The sequence below is a fragment of the Pholcus phalangioides genome, unplaced genomic scaffold, assembly GCF_987345545.1.
Source record: "Pholcus phalangioides strain wild (caught in Gottingen) unplaced genomic scaffold, Ppha-v1.0 ptg000022l_1, whole genome shotgun sequence".
Taxonomy (NCBI): Eukaryota; Metazoa; Arthropoda; class Arachnida; order Araneae; family Pholcidae; genus Pholcus; species Pholcus phalangioides.
Window position 1 is genome coordinate 26,259,504 of NW_028301615.1, and position 27,232 is coordinate 26,286,735.

Sequence of the window (27,232 nt, forward strand, 5' to 3'; positions counted from 1 at the left end):
TTTGCGGAGAATGTTTGTTCACAGCGTTTCTGATTGAACACAATATTTATTTTTACATCATTGAAGTTTTGGCCTCCAATTTCACTTGTTTTTTGCGTAGGAATTTTATTCCCAAGGGTTTAACTTCCATGTGTGTAAAATCCCTATTTTAATTGGACTTCAGTTTTTGAGTAGGGATTTTATTCCCTACGCTTCAACTTTTATGTTTGGAAAATCCCTATTTTATTTGGAAAAATCCCTATTGTATTTATTAGGGAGTGGTTTTAGCATAAAATACAGGTGTGTGCGAAAATCTCCAGAATTTTCATTTTCAGAAGTTGGCAGCTATGTATTGGGAAAAAAATTAGAGACTACAGTTCACCCTCAGTATTTGAAAATTCCTTATTCGTGGCCTCCTTCCCAGTTTTCTGTGAAAACACTCTTGCAGTGCCAATTCTCGTATCTGAACAAAATATGAGTTCCACCTGTTAAATAAATATTTTAGAACACATTCCTGAAGTTTTTGCTAGGGCTTAAGTCCTCTATATGCCTTCTAACTGCACATCTAGCATTCAGCTGCTTGTTCAGATGTTTTGCAAACATTTATGGTTCTCTGTACACATCACTTGATGATTGTGCAGGCATGCATCGAAAATGTGAATGCAGTAAATGTCTTGAAATCATGGATGAATTTCACTGATGCCATTAGTGTCATTGTTATAACTGTAGAAGCTATAAAGATGGGAACATCTCATATTGAAAAATGTTTTGGCCGCAATGTGTTCCAGAATACTCATCCATTTTAATGGAGCCAGTCGAAAAAGTTATGAAAGATATTGCTGCGTTACCAAAGCAGGTGCTGTATGATGATCAAGATTAACAAGTGATAAACAAGTTCATTATGAGCAATATAGCGCAAGGGCTTCGTAAGTTTAAATCAGCTGTGGACTGTTTCCATGACATAGACCCATCTATGGTATATTTTTCACAAGTATAAAAATTGGAAGAGGAAGCCTTGTTACCATACTCTTTCTTTCAAACCGAACACTGTTAAGGCTCTATCAACTTTAGCTATTCTTCTTGTTAAGATGTTGGACCCTGTCGGAAGTTACCATATTCTAATAAGTTAACTGAAGTGAAGAGAAGAAACGGCTAAAATACATTGCAATATTCTTTCAGAAATCACTGGAAGCCTCTTATACTTCTGCCGCACGAAGCAGATATAAACGAGATGTCCGAAAAAGCAAAAGTTTATGGTTCACTTGTGCCAGTCCTGTACGCAAGTCAATGTCAGTGTCAGTGCATGTTCACCATGCACAAGTCGCCGGAGGGTGCTGTCCATCAGCACTGTAGTTGTAATGGCGCGCTAATCATTTAAGCTATTTTGTTGTGAAGCGTGCATAACTGCGGGTGGTAAGAACTTTGAACACTTGTTGTGAAACTTAACGTGTACACAAACTGTCCTATTTCATATGTATCCATGAACATATATTTCTCTGAATCATTTCTCAATGAAATGGTTAATTTATATCTCAGAACACAGAATGAATGCAACATATTGGGGGCACCTCAATTAATTAGACCTGTGGGTGCTTGATGAACTTTATGTGAGAGATTTTGATTTTGTAAATCTCTGTGGGGCTTGATAATTGTGTAGAAAATGGCTGTGGTGTGACAAAAATTATCAATGATCATCTTCGAACTGTAAAATTCCAAATGATGGACACACAGAAATATTGATGTTCTCTGAAGCATAATATATAGTCCTGCCAACCTTACGTATTTAGCCTGGCAATGCTGGATTTCACATTTACAGGGCTTCCGAGTTATGAATTCATATTACCGGATTTCAATTATTGTCATCAACATGGAAAACAATAAACTTGGAAAGTGAAGAAAAGAAACATCGAGTTTGTTGTTTTCTCCACTGCCACTGTTTCTTTTCTCTAGAAATCGACACCCCCACCCCCCACAATCCCTATTTACATTAAAAAGCTCTTGTGATATCGCATCACCTGAATAGTAACTAAAGCCGTCGAAATCTACCACCATTAACGAATATGGCAGCCCATTCACATTGAAAGTTTTTTTGTATGTGTTTAATCAGCTGGTATTCAATAGGTATGACAATGCTGGCCATATTCCATAGCAAATATTACAGAAAATCAGGATATATATATGAAAAAATACGGGACATTGCCATTTGTGAGCAAAATTTTTTTTTTTGCCGATGGAAGTGAAATTGAGGGCTTCTATATTAATCTATTAGACTTTTCACAAAAAGAAAAAAAAATGTTAGTAATAACGAAAATGTCCATTAAGTTCAGTTGTATCATTCAAGGACCAGTAAGATGACTGAAGCAATTCGTTGGATCTTACATTACATAAGAAAAAGCTATATATATAATGTAGTATAAGCTCGATGGTCGGACCACTTGTGTTCCGCATTACAAGATATTCCTGTATTTTCGGCCACTCCAACTTTTTTTTATTCGTTTGTCCTGTTTTTTCAATAATGCTTATTTGAATTTGTAATATTTACTGAAATCCCTAAATGAAAATAATTTTCATAATGTATAAATTATATTATAATTATGGCTACAAACATGAATATTAATTTCACATATTGGGTAATACTCAGGTAATGAAAGTTCCCCATTTTTTTCCACATGCACTAATATTTGATTTACTGCGATTTTCATTAACTTAACATTTACCCTTCTATTGCAGCAATTTTAACAACAATTGGTGATTTTACAGACAATTTATGTCAATATATTATGTAATATATATTTATGTCAATATATTTTTGGCGACAATTAGAGGTGTCCTGTATTTTACAGTATTTAAGATCCAAGTTTCCCGTATTTTTCTCTGTAATATGGCCACCCGTTCATTTGAATGAGGCTTTTTTCCCCGTGGAAAACATTTTTGGGCTTCGTGTGACTCGAAGAAACCATTGATTTCCCAACTTTTCAGCAATTGTGGCTGTAATTATCAAATTTATTGAACAATGCATTTTCTGTCCCTGTCAAGAAGACTGGGGAATACTGAAGTTTGTAGCCCACAATATTGAAGTTTAAAAGCAAGAAAATGAAACCAATGTACAACCTTCAAAGTAATACAGATTATATAGAAAGAAAAATACATGAGTGATATGCAGAGAGAAAGAAAGAATTTAAGAGTATGTTCATTGAAGAAAATAACCGCTCTGTATCTTATAATGAAGGTGATTATGTGAGAATAGCTTCCTTTATCAATCAACTTTAGTTTGAACTAATTTCTCTGAAAATTTATCTAATTTAAAAAAAAAATTTATATATAAGGTTTTAATCTCTTAAGGTTTCTAAAATCTTCGTAACCAAGAGAATATTCTCAAACTAAAAGTTGTCATTGTGGGATGATTATGCCAAAATTTTTTTTATTTAAGGCAATGAAAACCAGGTCCGCCATTTGGGCCCTGGCTTTAAAAAATACATTAAAAATAGTATATATGTATACATTGAGTACATGTTCTTTGCCGCCCCCCCCCCGAAAAAAGTTGAAATGATGGCCCTGATGTGAGAACTGATGTATATTTCATAATATAAACAAAATTAGTATTTAAAAAATTTCATTATTTAAAAGGAAAATTAATATTTTTGATTATTCAATTTTTACATCCGGAAGAATATTCGTGGAATATTCGAATTCACAGAGAATATTCTCACCCCTCTCGCCTCTATATATATATATATACTTAGAACTTATTTCTCTGAAAATTTACCTAATTTTAAAAGAAACATTTTTGAATCTTCAAGATCTTAATCACCTCATAATGACAAGTTTTAGTTCGAGAATATTCTCAGCAATGGTGAGAGGTTTCAAAAGCTTTTGTAGTTAAGATTTTGGAACCCCTCACCATGGCTAAGAATATTTTGGAACTAAAACTTGTCGTTATGAGGTGATTAGGCCAAAAATTGTTTTGTTCTAAATATTTTACTCAATGAAAACTGAATTATATTTGATAATATAAACAAAATTAGTAAATTTTTTTCGTTAGTTGAAAGAAGAAAAAATATTCTCGATTATTCTCCAATTTTTGGATCCGGGAGAATATTCTCACCTTACATTTTTGTTACTAGTTAACCGAACATGCACCTCGTACACATTCCTCTACGGAATTTCTAAGGAATGGGCACATGCCAGAATGTGTGTTCTGAGTGTATTCACATTTCTACTGCTGAGTATCATTTTATCAAGATTTCACACTCGTGAAAGTTCGCCAAAAGAGTCAAGTTTTAAGTTTTATTGATTTGCCATAAGTACAAAATTAAAACTTCCGATTAAAAGCGACAATACATTTTTTTTTTACAATCGATAATATCAGCGAGGAAACAAAAATCCATTCTTTGGTACAATCAAGAATACAGCCCCGTTTACAATCAGAGGCTCATTAATTTGAAAGACAAAACCAATTATCAGATTAATAATTATAATTACATTAGTAAATGTAATTAGCACAAAAATAATTTTCTAGCTTAACATGCACACGTTTTATATTACATTGAACAAAATAAGATCGAAAATATTTTTACTACTAGCTCATCAGCTTTTAAAACATTTTCTCTTAAAAGCAAATTGTTAATTACATAGCCAAAAAATATATATGTACATCATTTTTCAATACGCAATTTGCATGAATTTAAGTATCGCTGAAATTCAAATACATGACCATGTTACATTGCACAATATGAATTTTACACTGAGAAGATTTGGATATAAATTTCATTAATTAGGTGTGTGCGTGTATATATATATATATATATATGATAAAAAGATGAAGACAAAAATACACCATGCACCTTAATTCACGAGCCTACCAAGAAGGTGGGGGGGGGGGGGCAGCAGAGCAGCATTTCTCAACTCTGGGGCCATATGTCCTCCTCGTGGTCCTTTGAGATACTCCAAGAGTGCTATGGGTGAAAAATCTAGTTGAAGAGAAGCCATAACAGGTTGATAAGAGAGAGGGCCATAAAGTGCTGGGAGAAAAATAATTCAGATGTAAAGAAATGAAGCTTCAAGTGAAATATGGTGAGAAAAAGTGACTGCTTTCAGAATGAAACGGAACTGCCCACGGAGCCAGGGCCATCTCAGCACAAGCCCGCTCAGACACACAGCCTGGGACACATAGAAGGGCCTCATGATAATGAGATTTAAAACTTTTTTTTTTTTTCAGCATGGTGGAGCTGGCATACCGCTGAAATGGTTCTGCATGAAAGCAGGACCATATTAAAACATGGGCTCATCCAAGCATGGTCATGACATAAATGGGAGTTGGGGGGGGGGGTCCCTACAGGGGTGAGATCCAGTGCTGTCTTAAGGCATGGGCCCACTCGGGTGCCTCAAGATAAGAGGGACCTCACAAAAATGAGATCTGATTGAAATTTTTGAGAATTTGCCTTGTAAAATCAGGCAAATGTAAAATGCCCTCAGAAAAATCACTTGGCCCGGGAGCCCACGATCCTCTTAAGATGGCCCTGGTAAGATCTGGTACCATGATTTGCGAGAGGGAGTAAACACATAAGCTGTTGAATCCAGTTAAAGTGAGGGACTCCAGAACATCTTTTTTTGTTGAGAGCTCATGAAGAGGTGAAACTGTATTGCATAGAAACCCCCTTTCTCATGAAAAACCTCACTGAATCATGTGGTGACCTTACTCGTGAAATTACTTTTCATTTTGTCAATTTGCTCAATAACAAGTTTCTCCTTGATGGGGAAGAGGGCTATATAAGACAAAGGGGTCCATGGACAAAAAAGGTTAGGAAACACTGGTGCAGAGGGACCTCATATTGATGAGCCCATGATTTAAAAATAAATTGTAATTTATATAGTCATTGAGATCGTAATTAAGCTGGCACTTCAATTGCCACATTGCAACCCTCATCACAGTTTGTGACACTGCTCTGGTTCATAGGTCCAAAGTAAACTAAAAATGTTTTTTTTATGTCCACCAAAAGTTAGTTTTTGGGAACCCTCTAGAACAGTGTCTCTCAACCGCTGGGCCACAGCTGTGCACAGATCCTAGACATTAGTCAAATGGGTTGTGAATGATTCACCGTTTCGTTTTTCATTTGTTTTCTATTAGTTGAAGCACAGGATCAGGCCTTTCACTCGCAAAAAAGAAATAAACTTTTCCATGGAATTCTAAAGGTTGAGAACCACTGCACTAGAAGCCTTGGGGCGATTCAAGTGTTCTCCCTGCCGTTTGAAACAAGATGACAAAATAATTAGTATATTAAAGTCCAAACGGCCAATTAAAGTTTTACGGCTTGGTTTGATCATCCTCCTTTCGATGGAGCATCTCTGCCAGGCCCGATGATGTTAGGAAGGCCCTGCCACACATTATGTGAAAGAAGGTTGACATTTAGCTAATCTTGTATGTGCATGACATATTTGCAGAGAGGAGTCCTGGGTAAAAAAACAGTTTAACTAGGCTACGTGTCTAGTTCACTCTCGCAGCATCAGCTTGGTCATCTTTGTCAACAACTAAAGAACTCAAACAGCAGCAGTACTTCATCTTTAACAACCATAGATTGCCAAGTTCCATGAATATAGAACTATGGCCAACAAAGCTTACGCCAATAAATAACATCATAGCCATCTATCTCTTGTCAAACAACCAATATTTTCGCACCAAACTTTGTTGAAATGCAGCGGACATCCTAGGGTTCAGATCTGACATTTTTCTAATATTTGTTTGTCCCTCATTCTCTTGAAAGTATTCAAAAGAACAATGATCAGTTCTAGATGCTGATTTGAAGGGTTTCTTGCTATTGCTGTCTTAGGTTTTCTTTGAGAAGGTCCTAAACCAACACCACACTTGAGATATCTCTAGTGTGGTGTTGCCTAAGCAGACTTACAAAACAACAGCATCTATGACTTCATGCCTGAGGCATTCCTCTCTACAAACAGCAAAGGACGGCTTGCCATTAATGTGAAGTAATCAAGAACTAAACTCACCTTAATTAAAACAAACTTGAACATGTGAACGTGAACTACACTTGAATACTGATCACCAGTTATAACAGAAGAGTTATAACACTTGTGTTTTTTTATTTGATAGATGGCAGCAGAAGTTCTACTTCAGTATTTCTTATAGGTCAGAATATTGTACTTCAGTATTTCTCAACCTTCTTCAGCCCATGGTTACTCTCTTCTTATATATTCTTCTCGTGTGTCCCCTACCCTCATCATCCAAGAGTGAGACCCTCTAGGGCAGTCCATCCCTCTTTGGTTGGGCATGAGAATGAATCTGGTTGATCCATTCTTCAACACTAATTTCTAATTGTGGATGTTTCTTGAAAAATTCTCATTCAAGGTTAAAGTCTCAATTTCGAATTGATCTCTGATAATTTATGTTTGGACGTTTTCCCCCAGCCATTTGAAACAAGTTGACAAAAATGAATGAGTGAAATTATAACATCAGGTGAGATTGGTCGTGGACCCACTCACAGTGATAAATAATTCAAGCCTGGTCGTGAATGTCTTCTCCCAGCCGTTTGAAACAAGGTGACAAAATGGGCAAGTGAAATAATTATCAGGTGAGATTGGTTACGACCATCAGTGGTAATTTTGTTACTCTGCATCAGTGAAAATATTGGAACTATATCCAAAAAAAAGAAGCGGTTTTAAAAATATATAATCCTACATAATTATACATCATCAAAAGTCATATAATCATACAAATATATTTACAATGACCAGCTCACCCCCAAAATGACTATTAAAAAGAAATTCCTCCACCAATTGGAAAAACCTGTCGCAATAGTACATAATACACGATTTTACATTGAAAAATACATTTACACACATACATGCACGCACACAATACATTAGCAATAATTTTTTTAAAGCTTTCTTTGTGAAATAAACGCCCAAGTATTTTTGAGTCCATCTGTCTATTGTTTTATGGATCGATGGTAACTAAAAAAACCATTGAAATGACATGGATGTCCACATCTTGGTTATACATATTATCATACAAGTCTTTCAATATCACAACGAAACGTTTCTTCATTTCTTTGCGTCTGTCCAATCGCATAATTTAAAAAATAAAAAAAAAACAAAACTCATCTCACGGTGGTGTGCTGTTGACGTAGGTCAGCGTTGTCACTCCGTTTTGAGGCTGGACCTTGAGTTTCTTCCACCTTGAAAAGAATCAAAAAAAAAATTTCAGCGACCAATGCTTGTGACATCCAAGGAAAGCTGTTTTCATATGTATAAAACAGGACTGGACAAATCGCAAACAAATCTAAGCGCCAGAAAAAAAAAAAATTATCCAGAGAAAAAGGTCCCAAAATAATGCTTCTTTTGACTTTTTCAGGGCACATAGTGACTCTTTCATGTTGGCAGATGATATGCTACGATAAACTCCAAACACTTTGTGCTGCTCTCAGCCTGCACTTTAGTGACAACACAAAGAAAATTTTAGGCACCCAATATCAATTTTTTCATCGCCATGGCGATCTGGCCCATGGGATTTGTCCAGCCCTGCTATAAAATGACACCACGTTTGACTCTCCAGCTTTAATGGGCTACTCTCAAATGATGAAGGAATATAAGTAATTTTTAGCAAGATTTAAAACAAGTGTTTCTCAACATTTCTTCGCCATTCCCAACCCTGAAGCATCTTGTAAAATCTTGATTACCCTCCCCCCTTCTGAGCGGTGCGTGCGGCTGGGGGGGGGGGGAAGAGATGTGGGGCCATGCAGGCCCCAAGATGATCAAAATTTGAAATAATTTAAAAAAAATGTTAAGAAAAAAAAAATTTTAATGCTATTTTTCTCTCAATTAACTCCTGCGAATTGCAAATGCGTTTCGAAGCTTAAAAACTCAAAATTCTTTAACTTGGAGAGATTCTTTGTTGTTCCCCCAAACCTTGAATTAGCCTGTATGCTCCTTCTTCCCCAAACACAGGTCCTGTTTACATTGCTGTCTCCTTTCCGTGACAGTTTTAGTTTTTATTATTCGAAAAGCTAACTTCTATTCACGTGGAGGATTCCTATAAGACTATTTACCTGGTCTAAAGCAACCTTTGAGATAGTGTGGGCTAAAAACAATCCATGAAGCACGTCTAATGGCCTACAAGTCATACTGTGATATCATGATCCACGTCGTGGCGTCTTAACAGGTAGACCAGACGGGGCCCAGGGCTCTGAGTCATATAAGGGAACCCTACATTTATTAGAGAATTTTATTTTTTCTGAGATCTAATTTTTTTTATATTAAATTTGAATTTTCATTCATTCTTGAATTATTTCCCTAATAAATATAAAAATTTTCATCAATCCTGAAAAATTATCTTTTCATTAAATTATATATATATATATATATATATTCATTAATTATCAAATATTAATCTTGACTTTCATTGATTTCAAAATGATTTTTCCATTAGATATGAATTTTCCCAGTTCTGAAATTATTTTCCCACTGAATATGATTAAGCAATCAATCACATAATTAGATTACCGTATATACTCGTGTATAAGCCGAGTTTTTTTTGTGGAAAAATTCGTCCCTCAGGGGAGAGGGGGGGGGGGGTCGGCTTACACTCGGGTCAGTTTTTGATGAGAAAAAAAACGCCCCCCCCCCCCCCACAAGCAGTAGTCATTTTTGCAGCAGTGTTCGGGAAACCAGCATTATTGGTATGGGATATGTTCAAACACCACATGGAATGGATTATGTCAAAGCCGAGGCAAAGAAATCGAAAACATCATTGGCTTCGATACTAGGTGGGATAACGTCGATTGTACAGCCTTTAGATGTGAGCATCGACAAGACTAAGACTATTTAAGAAATTTGTGGATCGAATGGATGAGTTCCGATGATAAAAAAACTACAAAAAGTGGTGCCTTGAAGAAACTTGACATTGGCCTAGGGTGCTAATGGTGGTACATGAGGCGTGGAATTCTGTTTCCGCCGAACCTTCAAAAATTGTTGTATCAGAAATGCGATGTACGGAACTGAAGATGATATCCTCTTTGAAAGTGACAATGGCGATGACAGCCCAGATGAGGATAAAAACGAAGATGCCGCGCCCCCTATGATAATCTGATGCATTACGACGAGCTTGGAGACTTAAAAGACACGGATTAAAAAGTTTGAATCATATATTTTCTATTGTAAATTTTCGTAAGCTGTTGATTTCGCATAAAAACATAAGAATTTTTTTTCTCTGAAATGCACGGATTTTTGGGGGTCGAGTTATACACGGGTTTTCAATTTATTGCGGTTTTGGTGGTCCTGAAATGGGGGAGTCGGCTTATACACGAGTATACAGGGTGGTAACTATCGACCGCCCAACAATTACACACGTGATTCCTTGTGAAAAACTAATATGGGAAAGTGTTTTCCGTTTTTTGATCTGACCCATAATGAGTTATAACGCTGTAAAAATTGATGACGTCACTTAAAAATCCTGCCAAATTCACCAAACGTACAACGAATGTATAACTTGGCGTTTTTTTTAACTGCACAATGATATAACCCTATGCAATCGAGAAAGTAAACCAGTCTCTTTTTTCCATCTTTTGCTTTTGTTTGCACACTTTGAAAATTCTGAAATTTTGCTCAAATGTGTTACTCGCCATGTTTAGTAAAATGAACCTCAGATTTCGAAGTTAACCCTAGTATTTTTTGAAACAAATATTGAATATTTTCTCATATTTTTGAAAATTTATACATTTTTTGAAACTTTAAAATTTGTAAAATTCTAACAGATGATCAAACATCGAAGTTCGAGATTCATCTCACTAAAAAATGTCAAATATTTCTGCAAAATTTCATAATTTTTGGTGTGTGTAGTATATATATAGGTTTCTTTCAAATCTTAAACGGATGAGCTCAAAAAATGCAATTTGTGAAAATCGCGTTCAAAGCGTTTTTTCTTGTTCACATTTACACTATAATTCATTAATTTTTAGTTTTATTTTGAAAAAAAAAAAATTAACCCGATTGACAAGAAATTTTTTGCATCTAATTTTAGTTTGAATCATTTAAAGTCATGTTTGAAAATTCTACTTTTTTCAGGGGTCACGACACCCCTTAAATGAATAAATCCTCTCTAACAATTTTAAGATGAGATTTTTTTCCCAGTTCCAATTCAGAAGTTCTGGAAGATTTACATGCTGCATCACAGCTTTTGATTGAAATTCTGCAACACAATTAACTGAGTAACACAACAAACATAATGAATGAAATCGATCAAAGTTACAAATTGTCTCTATTACAGTTTAACATTTTTACGGCATCTCATTTATGTTATGAATGTGCGTATAAAACAGTAGGCTCTACTCAAAACCATATTTGGAGCAACAGACAGTAAAGACATGGTGATAAAAAAATTCTCAAATTTCGAAAATTGAGAACCAGGAGGAAGGTTATCATGATTTTTCGGAAAAAAATTAAGAAACGAAATACACATAAGAGCAACGGGGCGGCAAAATCCTGAAGTCCGTCTCTGTTAAGAGGGGTCCCAGGGCAATTGCCTCCTTTCCTGACATTGACAAGCACAATTATTTTCAATTGGTCATTTGTTTTGGCGCAGTTTGACCTAATTGGTTTTTGCGCTACAAAAATCAAACTCCAATCGAACAAATAAGCCCCTGAATAAACCTTCATTTTAAAAAAAATGACCGATTCTGCGCGAATCATGTAGGCTGTAGTCCAAATCTTTCTTGTGAAAAGTAAAAATTTATTAATATTTCATCGCGATAAAAATCAATTGCAGTCAAAAGGAAATGAAAAATAGTCATTGCAACATGCAGAAATCGGTATGAAAATGTGACTCGATGAATCAATAGAAAATATCCGAGAAACCACTATTTATTACACATGACTGTTTCGATGAGATTTTAAAATAACTCAAAAAATATTGTCCACTTACATTGATCAATATGTGATCTGATTAAAACGACAGCGTATAAAAACGGTTGCGTAGTAAACAGAACGAACGGTATTCACCTTCCCCAAAAAATGTTGACTTGATAGTGAAAGAGAACAAATTACCACATTTTATCAAAAAAGTGTTGATTTGATTAAAAAAAATTTCAAGAAGACCTCATTTGGATAACACTTTAAAAATCTGGTGATAAATTTGCTAATTTAGTGGATGAAACTAATACGTAATTACACGTAACAACAAGGTTATACTATCACACTGCATTGGGAGTAAAAGCGCCAATCGTGAAAGAAAAAGCCGAACTTGGCTTCTAATGGGATTGAATATTTCAGTTCATTTTTAAGAAGTGACAACCCGCCGCTGGCGGAGAAATGCAATTTGGTTCGGTGTCTGGCATATAACTGACCGTTAGAAAAATGACACGTCACAAAATTTTAAAAGCTTATAACTCACTTAATATTCGTCCGATTGAAAAACGGAAAACACTTTTCTGTATTAGTTTTTCGCAAGGAATCGCGTGTGTAATTATTGGGCGGTCGATAATTACCACCCTATATACGGTAAGTAATTAATCTCCGAGAAATTATTTTGGCATCGAATATGAATTTTCATTAATCCTCATTGCTTACATTGAAAGTCAAATTGCCACATCCCCCCCCCCCCTCCTTGTGGGGCATCATGAATTTAATTCAAACTCCTCAACCTTTTGGAAAGTGTGGGCCACTTAATCCTTTGAGCGGTTTTTTTAAATTTCCGTGATTCGCATATACCTTGCCATAGTGAAAAATCGCTAAACGTTGTAGGCATTGCCACCTATTTTCGATTTGTAAATGTGCTGGACTATTCAACTCAGCCATCCTCAACCTGTTGTTCGTGAGCACCATGAGTGCTCAATGCTCATGCCAGATTTGCATTCAAGAATTACGATTATGCAGATTTCAAGTATACTTAAATGTTTCCGTAAGGCAAATATACACAGTTCATGGCACGCGACCTCAAACTCTAATTTTGTGAAAATGAACCGTTTAGGGATCACCCGTAAGTGATCCCGCAGCATATTTACAGATGACCTAGGTGAACCGCAGCACATCTACAGATCACTCAAGCGGTCCAAAACACAGTTCCAGATCACTTTGGCGGCCCGCAGCACATTTTGAGTTCATTTAAAAAATCCACCGTCATTCACAGATCACTGCGGCTGTGCGGCCCATCACACAGTTCCAGATCATTTAAGTGACCCGCAGCACATTCACAGATTACTTGAAGTGGCTGTCAAGTACTCAAGTGGCCCGTGAAACGTTTTCAAACCAAGGAAGTGGCCCTTTCGCTCCAAAAGGTTGAGAACCTTTGCTTTTTTAGTCAACGAAAACTGAATTATATTTGATAACAAACAAAATTAGTAAATTTTTTTTGCATTAGTTAAAAGAAAAAAAAATATTCTCGATTATTCTCCAATTTTTTTAGATCCGGGAGAATATTATAATAAACTCACATTTTTGTGACTAGTTAACCGAACATGCACCTCGTACACATTCCTCTACGGAATTTCTAACGAATGGGCACATGCCAGAATGTGTGTTCTGAGTGTATTCACATTTCTAATGCTGAGTATCATTTTATCAAGATTTCACACTCGTGAAAGTTCGCCAAAAGAGTCAAGTTTTACATTTTATTGATTTGCCATAAGAACAAAATTAAAACTTCCGATTAAAAGCGACAATACATTATTTTTTTTTTTACAATCGATAATATCAGCGAGGAAACAAAAATCCATTCTTTGGTACAATCAAGAATATACACACAGCCCCGTTTACAATCAGAGGCTCATTAATTTGAAAGACAAAACCAATAGTCGTGCGAGTTGTTAAACGCCTGTGTGACGCGTCCATCCTTTCTTGCGGACTGTCGTCACGTCAAGTTAGTGAAACGAATCGTGACAGGATATCGCGTATTATATCGACGAGCTTTAAGAGAAGAAAGTCACGAATTTTATTTTTGTATGTATAAGATGACTATGAAACATAGGATGACCGTATGAACCGTATCTTACAGGACATTCCCCATAATTCTCCGACTTTTTGATAAAATTCGCTCCCCCTCCCCCCCGTACTTCCAACAACGCTTGCTCTTTTATTCGTGAAATACATTTAATCCACCACGGTTAGCAGTGAAAGGTTTCCTGGATCTGGAAAGTCGGGGGAATGTAAAATATATATTTGGCAAAAGTCAGGAAAATATGCTAATATTTGATAAAGATCGAGGGGTCAAATTCTTTGAAGGGGTAAAAAGTACAATTTGAAAAACATTTGCAAAAGATTTCTCTCGAATAAAACTTCCCTCTACAGTAGTTGTTATGGTTAGGGAAATGATCAAGCAGAGTTTGCTGGAAATCCTGCAGATAGCGCGCTTCATTTCCCATCATTAGCGATAATTCGCAACTTTTTTTGTGACAACTGGCTATATTCCGCATTTGGGTTTAGAATTTCCCATATTTTTATTGCAGGAATATGGCCGATCGAAGAAAACAAACACCGTTTTTTACGATATCTAAACGAATTCGAAACTAGAAACGCAATATTACATCGACAGATGGCAGCAGCATTTCACCGCAGAAGTAAGTAAAATCTTCTAATAATTTTTGCAATGGGTCTGCGAAATTTTTTGAAATACTCACGAGGTGACAACGAGGTAGACCAGCAGTCCGATCGTCAGCAGAGCGGCTGTTGCGCAGATCACGATGACAGCTATGGCCCAGTTCTCGACTCCTCTGGCCGTTGCCGACTTCTCACTCTTCTCTACTGAGATCTCTGCAAAGAAATAAAAACATACGTGAGAATCTCTTAATTATATTGGAGAAATCAAAACTGGAGATTCGGACACTCGACGAGAAGAGGCCGTGCCGCTTTTTACCCTGAGAAACGTTTAGGAGAGTGCGGGCCACGTCATTGGTCTGATTTACGAAAATGCGCAGCCAAGCAGTTCACCGAAAGGAATATTCACCGACAACCAGTTCGTCACCAGTCAGTGAGTGACGGAAGCCCCTGGAAATCAGGTTTGGGTCATGACCATTGGCGTACGCAAAGCCGAGATTATAGTGTTATTTTGCAGGAAAAAACGTAACCCCTCCCCCCGAGAATTGAAAAAAAAAGTGAACCCCCTCCCCTTGAGAAAATTCTGCGTACGCCTATGGTCGTGACCCATAGGTCAAGAGTCCCTGGCAGTAAGTTTATCTGTACGACCCATCTCGGAGGTCCCTGTGACCCACTCCCAGTTAGTGGTCCTTTCCGTTAACGGGCAGTCCCAGTTGATGGTCACTTTCCGTTAACGGAAATTATTTTGAATTACATGACGGGGTCCTCTGTGCATTTTACTGTCAAAAAACGGATACTCCCAGTTAGTGGTCATATTCCGGACATTATTACGTTAGTGGTCATTAACGGACAGTCCCGATTGGTGTTCACCTCCCGTTAAAGGGCACTTTTTTTCAAATACGTCGACGGGCATCAATTTATTTTACTGGCAAGAAGCAGACACCCCGTTATCAGTCATCTGTTAATGCATATGGTTTTGAATTTTTCAACGATACTTACTTCGGCAGGTTCCTTTGCCCCTGCAGAACATGGTGCTGGGCATCGGCGTGCACTGTAAGTTCCCCGTCAACTTGCAGTACTTGGCTTTGCTCTTGGACTGTTGTTGCGACGCCAAGTGCAGGGATTCTGACGACGACGACAAGGATTCGGACATGTAGTTGTTGCTCTCCCTCTTCCTCCTCCTCCTCCTCCTGGTGCGAGGTTTGGACGACGTCGTCTCGGTGGTCCTGACGAGTTCCGTCGTCAACCTCGTGGCTTCCGTCGTGGTCGTGGAGGTGGTGGATGGTTCCGTCGTCACGCTCGGGACGACGACCGTGGTCGGTTCCGTGACGGATAGGTTCTGCGATGGTAATGACTCCATCACGGCAGCGGAATCGTTGCCGACGTTTGATGTCGTTGAATTATCGACGACGACGTCGGAGGCATTGAGAGCTTCCACCAGCATCGGCTGAAGTGCGTCGTCGCCCGTTCCATTGCTGAACTGTTCGTCGTTTGATAGCGACTCCTTCTCTTCGCCTTCCATCGAAGACGAATTGCTGTTGATCTGGACATCACTCGCCTCTGGTGTAGTCTCCGGTGTCAATGACGACGACGTCGCGACACTCGTTGTGACGATCACCGTCGCCATCGGTGTACCACTCTCGGATGTCGTGGGTACCGCCGTTGTAGATGTCGTCTCTGAGATCGTCGACTCAGCTGTCGAACTCGTGATGTTTTCCGTCACCGACGAAGAGGCATCCGTGGATGATGATGATGATGGGGATGAAGACGATGAATTCGCGAAATCAGAGGAGGATATCGACTTCATCTTCCAGACTATGGGGAATCTGCTGTTCGTCGGAGCCTTGCCGACGAGGTCGGGAGGGAAGAATTCGATCTGTCCTTCGTCAACGTTTCCGTCGGATTCGCTGTACTCCTCCAGCTCTTCCGCGGTTTCTTCCTCGTCGTTATCTGGAGATTCTTCGACATCTTGGTCTTCCTCTGGAGCTGAAAAATTGACAAATAATAATAATAATTCAAAAGTCGAGTATCTCTATGCCATGACCATTAGCAATTCAGCAAGGCAAGAGGGATGTACCATGCCCTCATCCTAAAAGAGTGGTTAGTCGCAAACATTAGAACTAGTTTGAAAGACAATTACAGTTTTACAAGAGAAATCTTTCTTTCTCGTCATTTTAATCTATGGATCAAAAAGGACTGAACATGGCCATTTTAACGCATGAGCCTGCCCCAGGCACGGTCTAGGCCAGAGGTTCTTAACTTTTTTCAGCCGCGACTCACGCTTCGTACGAGACTGTTTTTCGAAATTAGTGAAACGGGTGATGCAATAAATGGATGTGTAACATGATTGCAGTTCAAGAGCCCCTAACTGTAAGTGGATTTGTATTATTGTTATGAAAATTATGTAACGTGATTATGTTAAATTATTTGTAATTTTTCACCTGTAAATAATCAATAACGCAATTTTTTTGTAAACCCCTCGAAATAGCGCCAAGTTGGAACGTTTGGTGACAGTTCCGATAAAGCGACGTGGTGTTTCCAACCAAAAAGAGTGGAGATCGTGAGAACATGCCAAAAATTTGCAGAATCCTTCTTTTCCTTATTTAAAGCGATGCCACGACAAAAGAGATATAGTCAGTTTGTCGGGCTTGATCCTTCAATGCGAAAAATCTTATTTGTAGGCCGCTCCCTGATCCATCTCGGAGGCTCCTGCGACACAAGTTTAGGTCGTTACCCGTATCTCAAGAACCCGCGGCTAAGTGTACCTGTGCGATCCATCTCGGAGGCCTCTGCGACTCAAATTTGGGTCCGGACCAGAACTCGTGACTGTAAGTGGATTTGTACGACCCATCTCGGAAGCCCCTGCGAATCAAGTCTGGGTCACGCGCGATCCACAGGGTAAAGACCCCTGGTCTAGGCACTGGGTTAAGGGGGTTCAAGCAAGTAGAGAGCCTCTTTGGCACTACGATTTTCGAGCGTAGGCATTTGAATAGATAGACACAGATACTTTCAACTTGGCATGGGGTCCCTAAAACACCCTTTCGCTCGTAGGTACTCTTTAAACGGCTCTGGAACTTTCTTCGAAACCAACCACGTGGTCTGTTTACTACCATTTTATCTCCGAGGAGATTTCTGAGTACGCATTGTGAGGGGGAGTGCCAACTGTGCATTTAATGTAGGTTTCGTGCATTCGGGTATTGCCATCTACTGTATTTTATAAAGACGGAACTGGCCATGAATGAATATTGTAATAAATGCAAATTAAACGTTGTGTAAGGTCTGTTATTCTCGGTGGCAAGATTTTTTAAAAGGAGGAGCATTCGCACTTGGGACCGAATTCCTATTAGGGACGAAAAGTTGGTACATCCCGAGGCCTTTAATACTTCAAGTGTGTGACGTGGCGTCTGCTCCAACTTACCTTCGTCAATGGAATCGTCGCAGTCTATGATGCCTTCCCCGAAGCAATTGATCTCGATGTCACAAGCCAAGTCCTGTTCCAAGATTTCACATGGCGCTGCAAATAAAAAAAGGAAAGAAGTTCGTTTAATGCTTGTTAATACAAACAATTAAGTTAATAAATGTTAATACAGAAACAATCAAGGTCTCGTGACATTTGACTGAAAATACCGAGCTCCCTCTCTCGTTAGATTTTCTGACGAATTACCGCGTAAGATAAAGGATAGGGTCTTCAACCTTTCAGACATTGTGGGCCAAACAAAAACAAAAAATTCCATGCAGCCCTAGGGCTAACAAGCCATACTGCGGTATCTATAAGATTCACACGGTGGCTTCTTAACGGGTGGGGCCTGCCAAGGGATTGGAGGGAAACAGAAGCCCGTATATTGCATGAGAATTTTTTCTTATTTTCAGATTATTTTTTCATTAAATATGCAAATTTTCATTAATCCTGAAATTATTTCTTCATTAATTCTGAAGTTATTTTTTTCATTAATTTAAAATTGATTTTTCATAAATTCTGAAATTATTTTTTCATAAATTCTGAAATTATTTTTTCATTAGTTTTGAAATTATTTTTTCATTAGTTTTGAAATCATTTTTCATTGATTCTGAAATTACTTTCTCATTAATTCTAATTAATTAATTATTTTTTTCCACTGAACATAACTTTTTTTTTATTAATTCTGAAATTATTCTTTCCCTGAACATGAATTTTCATTTATTCTGAAATTGTTTTTTCATTAATCCTGACATACATTTTTTTTCATTAAATGTGATTTTTCATTAATCCTAACATACATTTTTTTTCATTAAATACGAATTCCTATCAACTCTGAGGTTATTTTTTCATAAAATATTTTTTATTAATTCTGAAGATATTTCTTTCTACATTTTGAAATTTATACAAAAATTGCCACGTTTTCAAGACAAATAAATTTAATTGGTCGAATGGTCGACGCGTTTCGGCTCTTCAATAGAGAGCCGTCATCAGGACTTCGTGGTCAGAATTTGCACGAATGAGTCGTGGAGGGGTGACATTTACGTCTGGTCGTTCGAAGAGTTCGCCTTTGTATTTGCTGCGTCCGAGTGGTCTTTGGATGCGAATTGGGGAGCCATCTGTTGCAAAGTGTTGAAAGTTTTGTCACGACTGAGGTTAATAAAGCCTGGCCAAGCTGACAAAATAGGTGGCGTGTTTCTTCCATCATTAACGAGGAAATTCTGGCATGTTCTGATGAAGTATCCCTCGAGAAAATTCAATTCAGAATTGTGTGTCGCTTTTTTAAAAACAAACGCTTTATCAAAATCAAAATAATGTGAACGTTGCCAACAGTGTTGGGCAATAGCCGAATTATCCGTCCGTCCCTTCTTAACATGCTTTCAGATAATTCGGCTATTGCCCAACACTGCTGGCAACGTTCACATTATTTTGATTTTGATAAAGCGTTTGTTTTTAAAAAAGCAACACACAATTCTGAATTGAATTTTCTCGAGGGATACTTCATCAGAACATGCCAGAATTTCCTCGTTAATGATGGAAGAAACACGCCACCTATTTCGTCAGCTTGGACAGGCTTTATTAACCTCAGTCGTGACAAAACTTTCAACACTTTGCAACAGATGGCTCCCCAATTCGCATCCAAAGACCACTCGGACGCAGCAAATACAAAGGCGAACTCTTCGGACGACCATACGTAAATATCACTCCTCCACGACTCATTCGTGTGAATTCTGACCACGAGGTCCTGATGACGGCTCTCCATTGAAGAGCCGAAACGCGTCGACCATTCGACCAATTGAATTTATTTGTCTTGAAAACGTGGCAATTTTTGTATAAATTAAAACCAGGCAAAGTTTCTCATTTTTGTGATAATATTTTGAAATATTTTTCATTAATTGTGCGAATTTTTATGAATTGCGGAAAAAATGCATACCTTTCCCCCTACTAATTCTTAGACAGAGAAACTATTTCTCATCAATTATGAAATTATTTCTCTCATTAGTTCTGAAATGTTTTCTAAAATAATTTTGAATTCAATCAATTCAGGAATAAATTTTTTTCGTTGAGATGTTTTTTTTCTTTCAGCATTACCATAAGTACTGTAACTATATAAGCTTTTTAGTCGGCGGACCACTGCAAAAAGCTTCGAGGACCACAAGTGGCCCGGCGTTGAAACCCCTGGTAGGAGGAGCATTTTTACCTTCCAGTCTGGACGAGGCGGTGCTGAAGAAAGTCTGAGCCGGTGGTATCCTAGTCGAGCTGCTGGTTAGAGATTTTGCAGGTGCTGCAGTTGTCGTCGTCGTCGTAGTCATTGGTCTCCTCGTCGTGGTAGTGGTGGTGGTTGTAGTAGTTGGTTCGGCCGTCGTGGTCGTTGTTGGCTCTTCGGTAGTCGTAGTAGTGGTGGTGGTAGTTGTAGGAAGTGTCGTCGGTGCTTCCGTGGTCGTAGTTGTTGTTACAGCTTCTGTTGTCGTTTCTGCTGTCGTTGTTGTTGTTGTTGTTGCAGGAGATGAAGTTGTTGTCGACGTGGTGTCGCCCACGTCCGTTCCCTCCTGTTCAGCGGAATCGATGGATGTTGAGTTTTCGTCCAGGTTGAGGAACGCGATCCCCTCGGTGTTGTTGGCACGAGACAGTTCTGTTGGGATGTCGCCGCTGTACGGGGGCTCCGCAGTGATGTCGATCGCTGTCGAGATGTCGCCAGATGATTCTATCACATCCTGAGACAGTCCTGGAAATATAAATTAAGAGATATTGAAAAATCGAATCGCACTCATAAGCTTGTAACAGATATTTGATTGCTGTCCAAATGGCTCATCAGTTAAGGCTCCCAATTTGAATCCAAATGGAGCTTCCCTGACGGGGGTTATAACATTTTCTAAGAAAAAAACAACTTTTACTTATAACTTGGGTGGTTATCGTCTTAATGCAGGGGTTCTCACACTTTCGTCGCTCACAACTCCCTTGTTTTGTTCATGGTTCATCTAAAACAGGATAGGAGAACAACGATTGGCTATACCTTCAATACTTACGTCACACTTGCGCTCAAAAAGGAAGATAAGTCAGTCTGGCTTCAAGGAGCCCTATCTATGTTACGGCCAGTTTGCGCAATGGTCGAGAAGTGTGGCCAAAGTCCAATTGTTTGAAATGACTAGTGTTTTTCTCTACTTTTGCAAGTCATTTCGTGAAGTGGGTAATGACTGGAGTGGTTACCACGCACCAACTCCAGTCATATCGCCTTACGGCAATTTACTACCGATGAAGTTGAGTTGGAAATGAAGGCGCCATCTATCGGTAGCCACCTTAGTTCCGTTGCTGGAAAGAACTTGTTATCTGAGCTCTTTCCCACGGACCCTGACGGCAACCTTCATGATGGAAGAAGATTATGTTACCAACTCACCACCCAGTGAATCGCAAAGTGACTGGCTATCCTTGGCAAAATTTCAATGTGCTGATGTAAGACGGTCCGGTAGGCGGCACATCTATTGCTTCTGATTTGACAGTGGCGTGCCGTGAAATTGTTGCAACCTGGTGATAATAAATAAATAGGTTTATATATATATAGTAGCACATGCCTTTTTTCTTCCGACTTTTGCTGATCACTCCAGGCCATTTCGCGAACTGGCTGGCCAAAGTCCGAAATAAAAAAAAAAAAGATTGGACATTGGCTGATCAATTTACAGCGAAATAGGCCAATTCGCAAACTGGCCTACTTCGGGCTTTGGCCGTAAGACTGAGAAGACTTGAACTTGAGTCATATGTATAACCATTCGATGTCACGTGACTTTTCCAAATCCATTCCCGTTCTTGCATAATATTTCGATGCGGACTATCCTCTCGTCAATGATTGATAGATCAGGGAGAAGAAGTCCAGCTCCAATAGCCAACTTCTCCAAATGCATCTAATAGTTGTGGTGGTCTCCAAATACAATACTACTACTCTTGCTCGTTAAGCAGTAATCTTGAACGACACTCGACATCAGATAAAAATCTTTTCTCCTTATCTCCTTTCTTCCCGAAAAATGAAGAATTCTACCGGTTACCGAAGCGGACACGGGTGCTGGTGTTCTTCTGGAGGTTGACGACTTTTTTTTTCTCCCCTGAAAATGACGGCGGAGATGGATAGTCGCGAGATAAGATCTCGCACAGGAAGCCTCCATTCCAGCATCCATCATCAGCAACCATCGTCTTAATCTTCATCTGCTTCCTCGGGAAATAAGGAGGGCAATCTACATTTTTGCCGCTTGGATGGACACCAGCCGGAGCATTAGCCTCCTGCCCATGAAGAAATGACTGTATACAGCCAAACATTGTACGTGTGTCCATGCGTGCGTTTTTGTTTTCGACGGCTGTGGCGGTTTGTATGCGTGTGTTGGACGTTAGAAATCGTGTCTTTAATGTATTCCAATCCCTAGTTTCATCGAAGAACCTGCGGTGAAAGAAGAGTTTTCGGCGAAATAGGCCAGGGAATCTAAAATAATGATAACAATGAACACGGCACGTGACAAGAGGACTTTCACTAATGTCCTGCTTATAATAGCGCACGGCCAATGCTATTTATTGTTGGAATAGCATTCCTGACATAACGACGAAATGGACAGGCTTTTTTGAGGATAACAGACAGACCTTCTTCTCGGATGATCATGAAAGGGCACCCCGTGGTTTCAAAAGTGAAAATGGCGAAGAATAATATCGAATTTTCAAGTCGGCACGGCGAGTTCAATACACGTCAGATGATGCCAGCCTGGAAATCAGGGACGGGCATACGCAGGAACGATCTTTGGAAAGGGGGGGGGGGGGCGCGCGAAGCTTAGAGAACCCAAAGTTTTCTTCCCAAGAAATTGAGAAATTTTGAGTTAGCACCCCAAAAGCATTTAAATTATCAGAATTGGTTAAAATTGCATAAAATAGTATATGAAATGTATTTTCTGTCGATATATTTTAATTTTTTACTGAAATATTAAATTTCTTAATTTTTGGTCGGCCACCTGCGCATGCCTCTGACTAGGGGTGCATAACCTGCGGCCCGCGGACCAGATGCAGCTCGCGAAGTTCCAACTGGTCCGTGAAAGGTGTTTCGGTAGAAAAGCATCAATACACACAACGCGATATAGACTTCGGCTGACCGTATTCTCTCGATAAAAATACGGTAAAACGCTTTTTCCCAAAACAGTGCTTCCCAAAGTGTGCTCCTAGGGGCGTAAAAGAAAATACGGGACATCATCACATTGCCAGAAATGTCAAAAACTTAGGAAAAGTTCGCTATTTATCACTGAAAATTCGCTATTGGCGAGAAATGAAGTGCAACTGTAAATCGCAATGCACTGAAATGTAATTCTACGGAAAAAAACTTTTAGTTTGACAAAATGTGTGAGGTGAATAATGATGATAAATAATTATAATAATTATACTGTATGATTTTGTTTTTTCTCGGTGCCCATGGTACATCAAATCAAGTGACTTTCTGGATATTATGCATATTCCGAAAGTCCCTTGATTTGATATAATAATTATTGTCATAATCATCATAATATAATTTATGAGTTACATAGATAATCTGATTTCAGTAAAAAATAAAAGTTCAAGTAAGCCTCGTTGGGAAAAAAAAGGGGGGGCATTATCAGAATAAAAAAGTCTGGATGAGAATGTCCCGTGAAATGTGGGTCATATAGTCAGGGCCTGAAAAGTTTATGTACTTCTGTTCGAAGCCCTTGCTCAAACGTAAAATTCAGCATAGGAAAACGCAATTATCAATAGTAGGATGGTGCTTATATCGCAACGGGGATAAAAATCTATTATACGAAGAGGCAAGATTGCGAGTGTATAAGACGGTCCATTAAAGTGAGTAATTTCGCTCGTAAATGACGTCCTAAATGACTGGCATTGTCAAAGTGTGTCTATAAGATGGACGGGGCGTATATGTCTTATTCGAATTTTGCGTGTTGTGCGTCGATGGAAGCAAAAAGAAAAGAGCTGCTTTTTCAATGACACTTTGAAACTGATAATGGAAAAAACCTCACGAACGCACCGCATAGGGTATAATAAGAGAAAAGGAAATATTTGTCCATTCGAAAAAAATGGAAGGAAACTATTAGCGAAAAATTCACACTATGGGGGGGGGGGAAAGGCATTCCTCCATTTCCTGCCGTTGTTTCATCAGCACCGTTTAGGGACACTTATACGCTCATGTATGTGTGAGATATCATGTAAAGTGGCATTATTCAGTTGGGAAGGACACGGCGAAAGGACGAAAATATCGTCTCCGAATGTAAGCACAGTATACGCAGATGAGCAATATTGCGCGTCGTTACCGCAAAGTGAAATCAACGCTATGATGCATTGTTTGTAGATTCACGAAGTTGCCAGATGCGATTTTTTGAAAATACCTGGCGCATTATAGAGCTCGTGATCCCCTGATCGGTATTTCCTATACGGATCGTAACTTCTAAAAGGATCGTAACGAAAGCATTGCCGAGACTAAGGGATCGTAACAAAAGCCGTTTCCAACTAACTAACCACTAGCTTAACTTGCCCGTGTCAGACCAACACCTTCTCTAACAGAACCTTCTGCTTTAGAAGATGTTGGGGTCAGACACGGGTTACCCGCTTCTTCCCGAAATTGACTTGCCTGTGCTGCACGGGCACCTTTGCCCCTAGAGGGTGCTAACGAAAAGTAAACCTTTAACTAAACCTACAAAAACCGCTATGGCTTCATGCAATAGAAATATAGTGATATCTAGATACATAACCGTGCAATCTAATTGCACAGACACATAATCTAGTTCAGTTTTACATAATCTATCTAAAAACTAGGTTATTTATATTCCATGTAAAAACTCAAATAAGAGCTTTTGAAAAAAATATATATAAAAAGTGAATCGAAATTTTTAGATTTTTGAATTTAAAAAATTGAGTACGATTTTCTGTACTTGTCATAGACACATGAATAGAATGAAAAAAAAAAAACTAACATTTTCTCTGCCGAAAAAAATTAAAAATCCATCAGGCAAGTGGTTAAAAAGGATCGTTACCAAAACTTTTATTACAAAAGTCACTGCCGAGACAAAAGGACCGTTACAAAAGCCAATGTTGAGACTACTACTACTGATACCATACATGCACCTTGTCAACATTCCTCTGCGGAACTTCTAACGAATTGGTGCGTGTTGGAATGTGTGTGTGTACGTGTTATGAAACTGACGTTGAGTTTGTTTCTATGTAATGCTTGTTATGTGTGTATCGCCGCCGTCTGCCAGCAGTTTTTTCAACTATGAGTGAAGTATAACGATTGAATAATTGTGTCGCTGTACGCCTGTTGCTCTCTGTGGCGAGACCTTTTAACGGCGAGATCGGCCCGCATTTTCTCCTCGAAGTTGGGAACTCCATTGTCGAGACTAAAGGATCATTACAAAAGACATTTCCAATCAAAGGGTCGTTACCCAAACTTTCGTTACAAAATCCACTTCGAGTCAAAGGATCGTTAGCCAAACTTTCGTTACAAAATCCACTTCGATTCAAAGGATCGTTACCCAAACTTTCGTTTGGGGGGGGGGGGGGTCCCCCATAGGATTATCAAAAGCATTAAATTGATCTTAGCAATATAATAGGCTTCTGAAATTAATCCTTTATCGGCATTTCCTATCCCATCCTAAAGGATAGTAATAAAAGTCATTGCTGACCAAACAAAAGATCGTCACAAAAGCCATTGCTGACCAAGGGATAGTTACAAAAACCATTACTGACTAGAGAATAGAGAAAATACCATCAATTAAAATTATAATGATGAGTCACTGTTTGAAAAGCCATAGGTCTACTTGACTTACATCAGTGGTATCCTAATCTGGGACTCGCGGGCGCCATTGCAGCCGCACGCTTTTCTTCTGCCCCTTTGACATGTAGGTTATGTGCATGTATGTTGGAAACCACTTGCTTATATCTTCATTTTCAATCGTATGTATCGACCAATATACGGTTAACTCTGGAATCAATGCTTTTATTATTAAGCTCTCTTAGTGGGCCCTTGACCTTACACGATGAATTTACTTCCAGGAATCGAATCTGCACTTTTTCTTCTTATCAGAAGACCACCCATTCAAATCAAGCTATAACCATTGTATTTATTTTCTGTATTCATTTATGGAGTTCTTAATGAGTCCAGGCCTCCTACACCCCGTGAACGGCTTGATGTTTCCAGAGAGTAATCGCCATTCCTCTCTATTTTCACGGTCTGTCCGTCAACCGGAGCTTGGCTTGTTACCGGATCGATAACCCATTTGACCCATGACTTGACCAAGAAACAAGAAAAGCGTAAAAAAAATCGAGCTAAAATGGGGGGGGGGAAGTCCACGAGGTCAAGCAGGTGGCTTAATTTCTTTCAATGGCGTAACATTCCAAGAAAAAACCCCGAAATCGAAAGTTGCTTCACGTTTCGTATAACGAATCATGTTGAGTTATTTCATTGTATGTATGTAGGACTCCGTGTATGGCGGATCTACACTTCGGTCACGGTTTGGCGGGCAAGATAAAGCGTTTCCAGGATGTTGCCACTCGCGGATATTAAATGACATCTTGAATATTTTATTTCGTTCGAGAGAAAAGAGTCTAATAACTTGTTGTGGTTAGGAACCCCCCCCCCCCAGTGCTTGGATCCTCCTATTTTTTGTACTTGGGAAATGTTTCTAGAATTTTCGTTGGTTTCTAGTCCACGTTATATGTATTTAAATTTTTAATGTCTGACACTGGACTAGATAGGAATCGGATTCTTTTGAAAACGGGAGAAGAAGGGTGCGGTAACCAAATGGACGTAGATAGATATTGATAGTGCTATAACAGCGCGTTACGGTCGGCGAGGTTTCCGGAACAAGGTTATGTTACAACGATTATGCGCATAACCTCCTTTTACTTTTACCCCTCAGATCGTCGTCGTAACCCGTGTCTGTATATTGTAGACATTTTCAATAAAAAGACGACATGTTTGAAGAGGAAATTCTTTGGTGCCATTCAAGTGAAACCGCGTGTGAAATGCTCGAAATAGAAAATTGCGTGACGCTTGAATTTCAATGTTGCCGGTGTGATTTCAATAACATTAATAGTGCTTGAGTAATGTATGTATTCGTATGTAGACTGGAATTTTCATACTGCTGTGATTCGGAATTGTTTGTTTTATGATTGGATAGGTTTCGAGAGTTCCAGTTGTGACTCAATACGATTAGGGTGAGTCAAAAAGTTAACGACTTCCGACCCGAATATCTTCTACTTGAAATTTGT

The 27,232-nt window shown here is 38.8% G+C and overlaps 1 protein-coding gene across 1 annotated transcript in view; it reads right to left on the minus strand.

The window, feature by feature from the left end:
- Positions 1-4,252: 4,252 nt before the first annotated feature.
- The window catches only part of LOC149070100 (uncharacterized), a 79,735-nt gene continuing 56,755 nt past the window's right edge, over positions 4,253-27,232 (minus strand). The window contains exons 2-6 of the mRNA XM_089250248.1: positions 20,172-20,696; positions 17,933-18,028; positions 15,514-16,500; positions 14,598-14,730; positions 4,253-8,168 (exon numbers count right to left, since the gene is read on the minus strand). Coding sequence (XP_089106374.1) covers positions 8,096-8,168; positions 14,598-14,730; positions 15,514-16,500; positions 17,933-18,028; positions 20,172-20,696 — 1,814 coding nt within the window. The 3' untranslated portion in view covers positions 4,253-8,095. The remainder of the gene's footprint in view (positions 8,169-14,597; positions 14,731-15,513; positions 16,501-17,932; positions 18,029-20,171; positions 20,697-27,232) is intronic.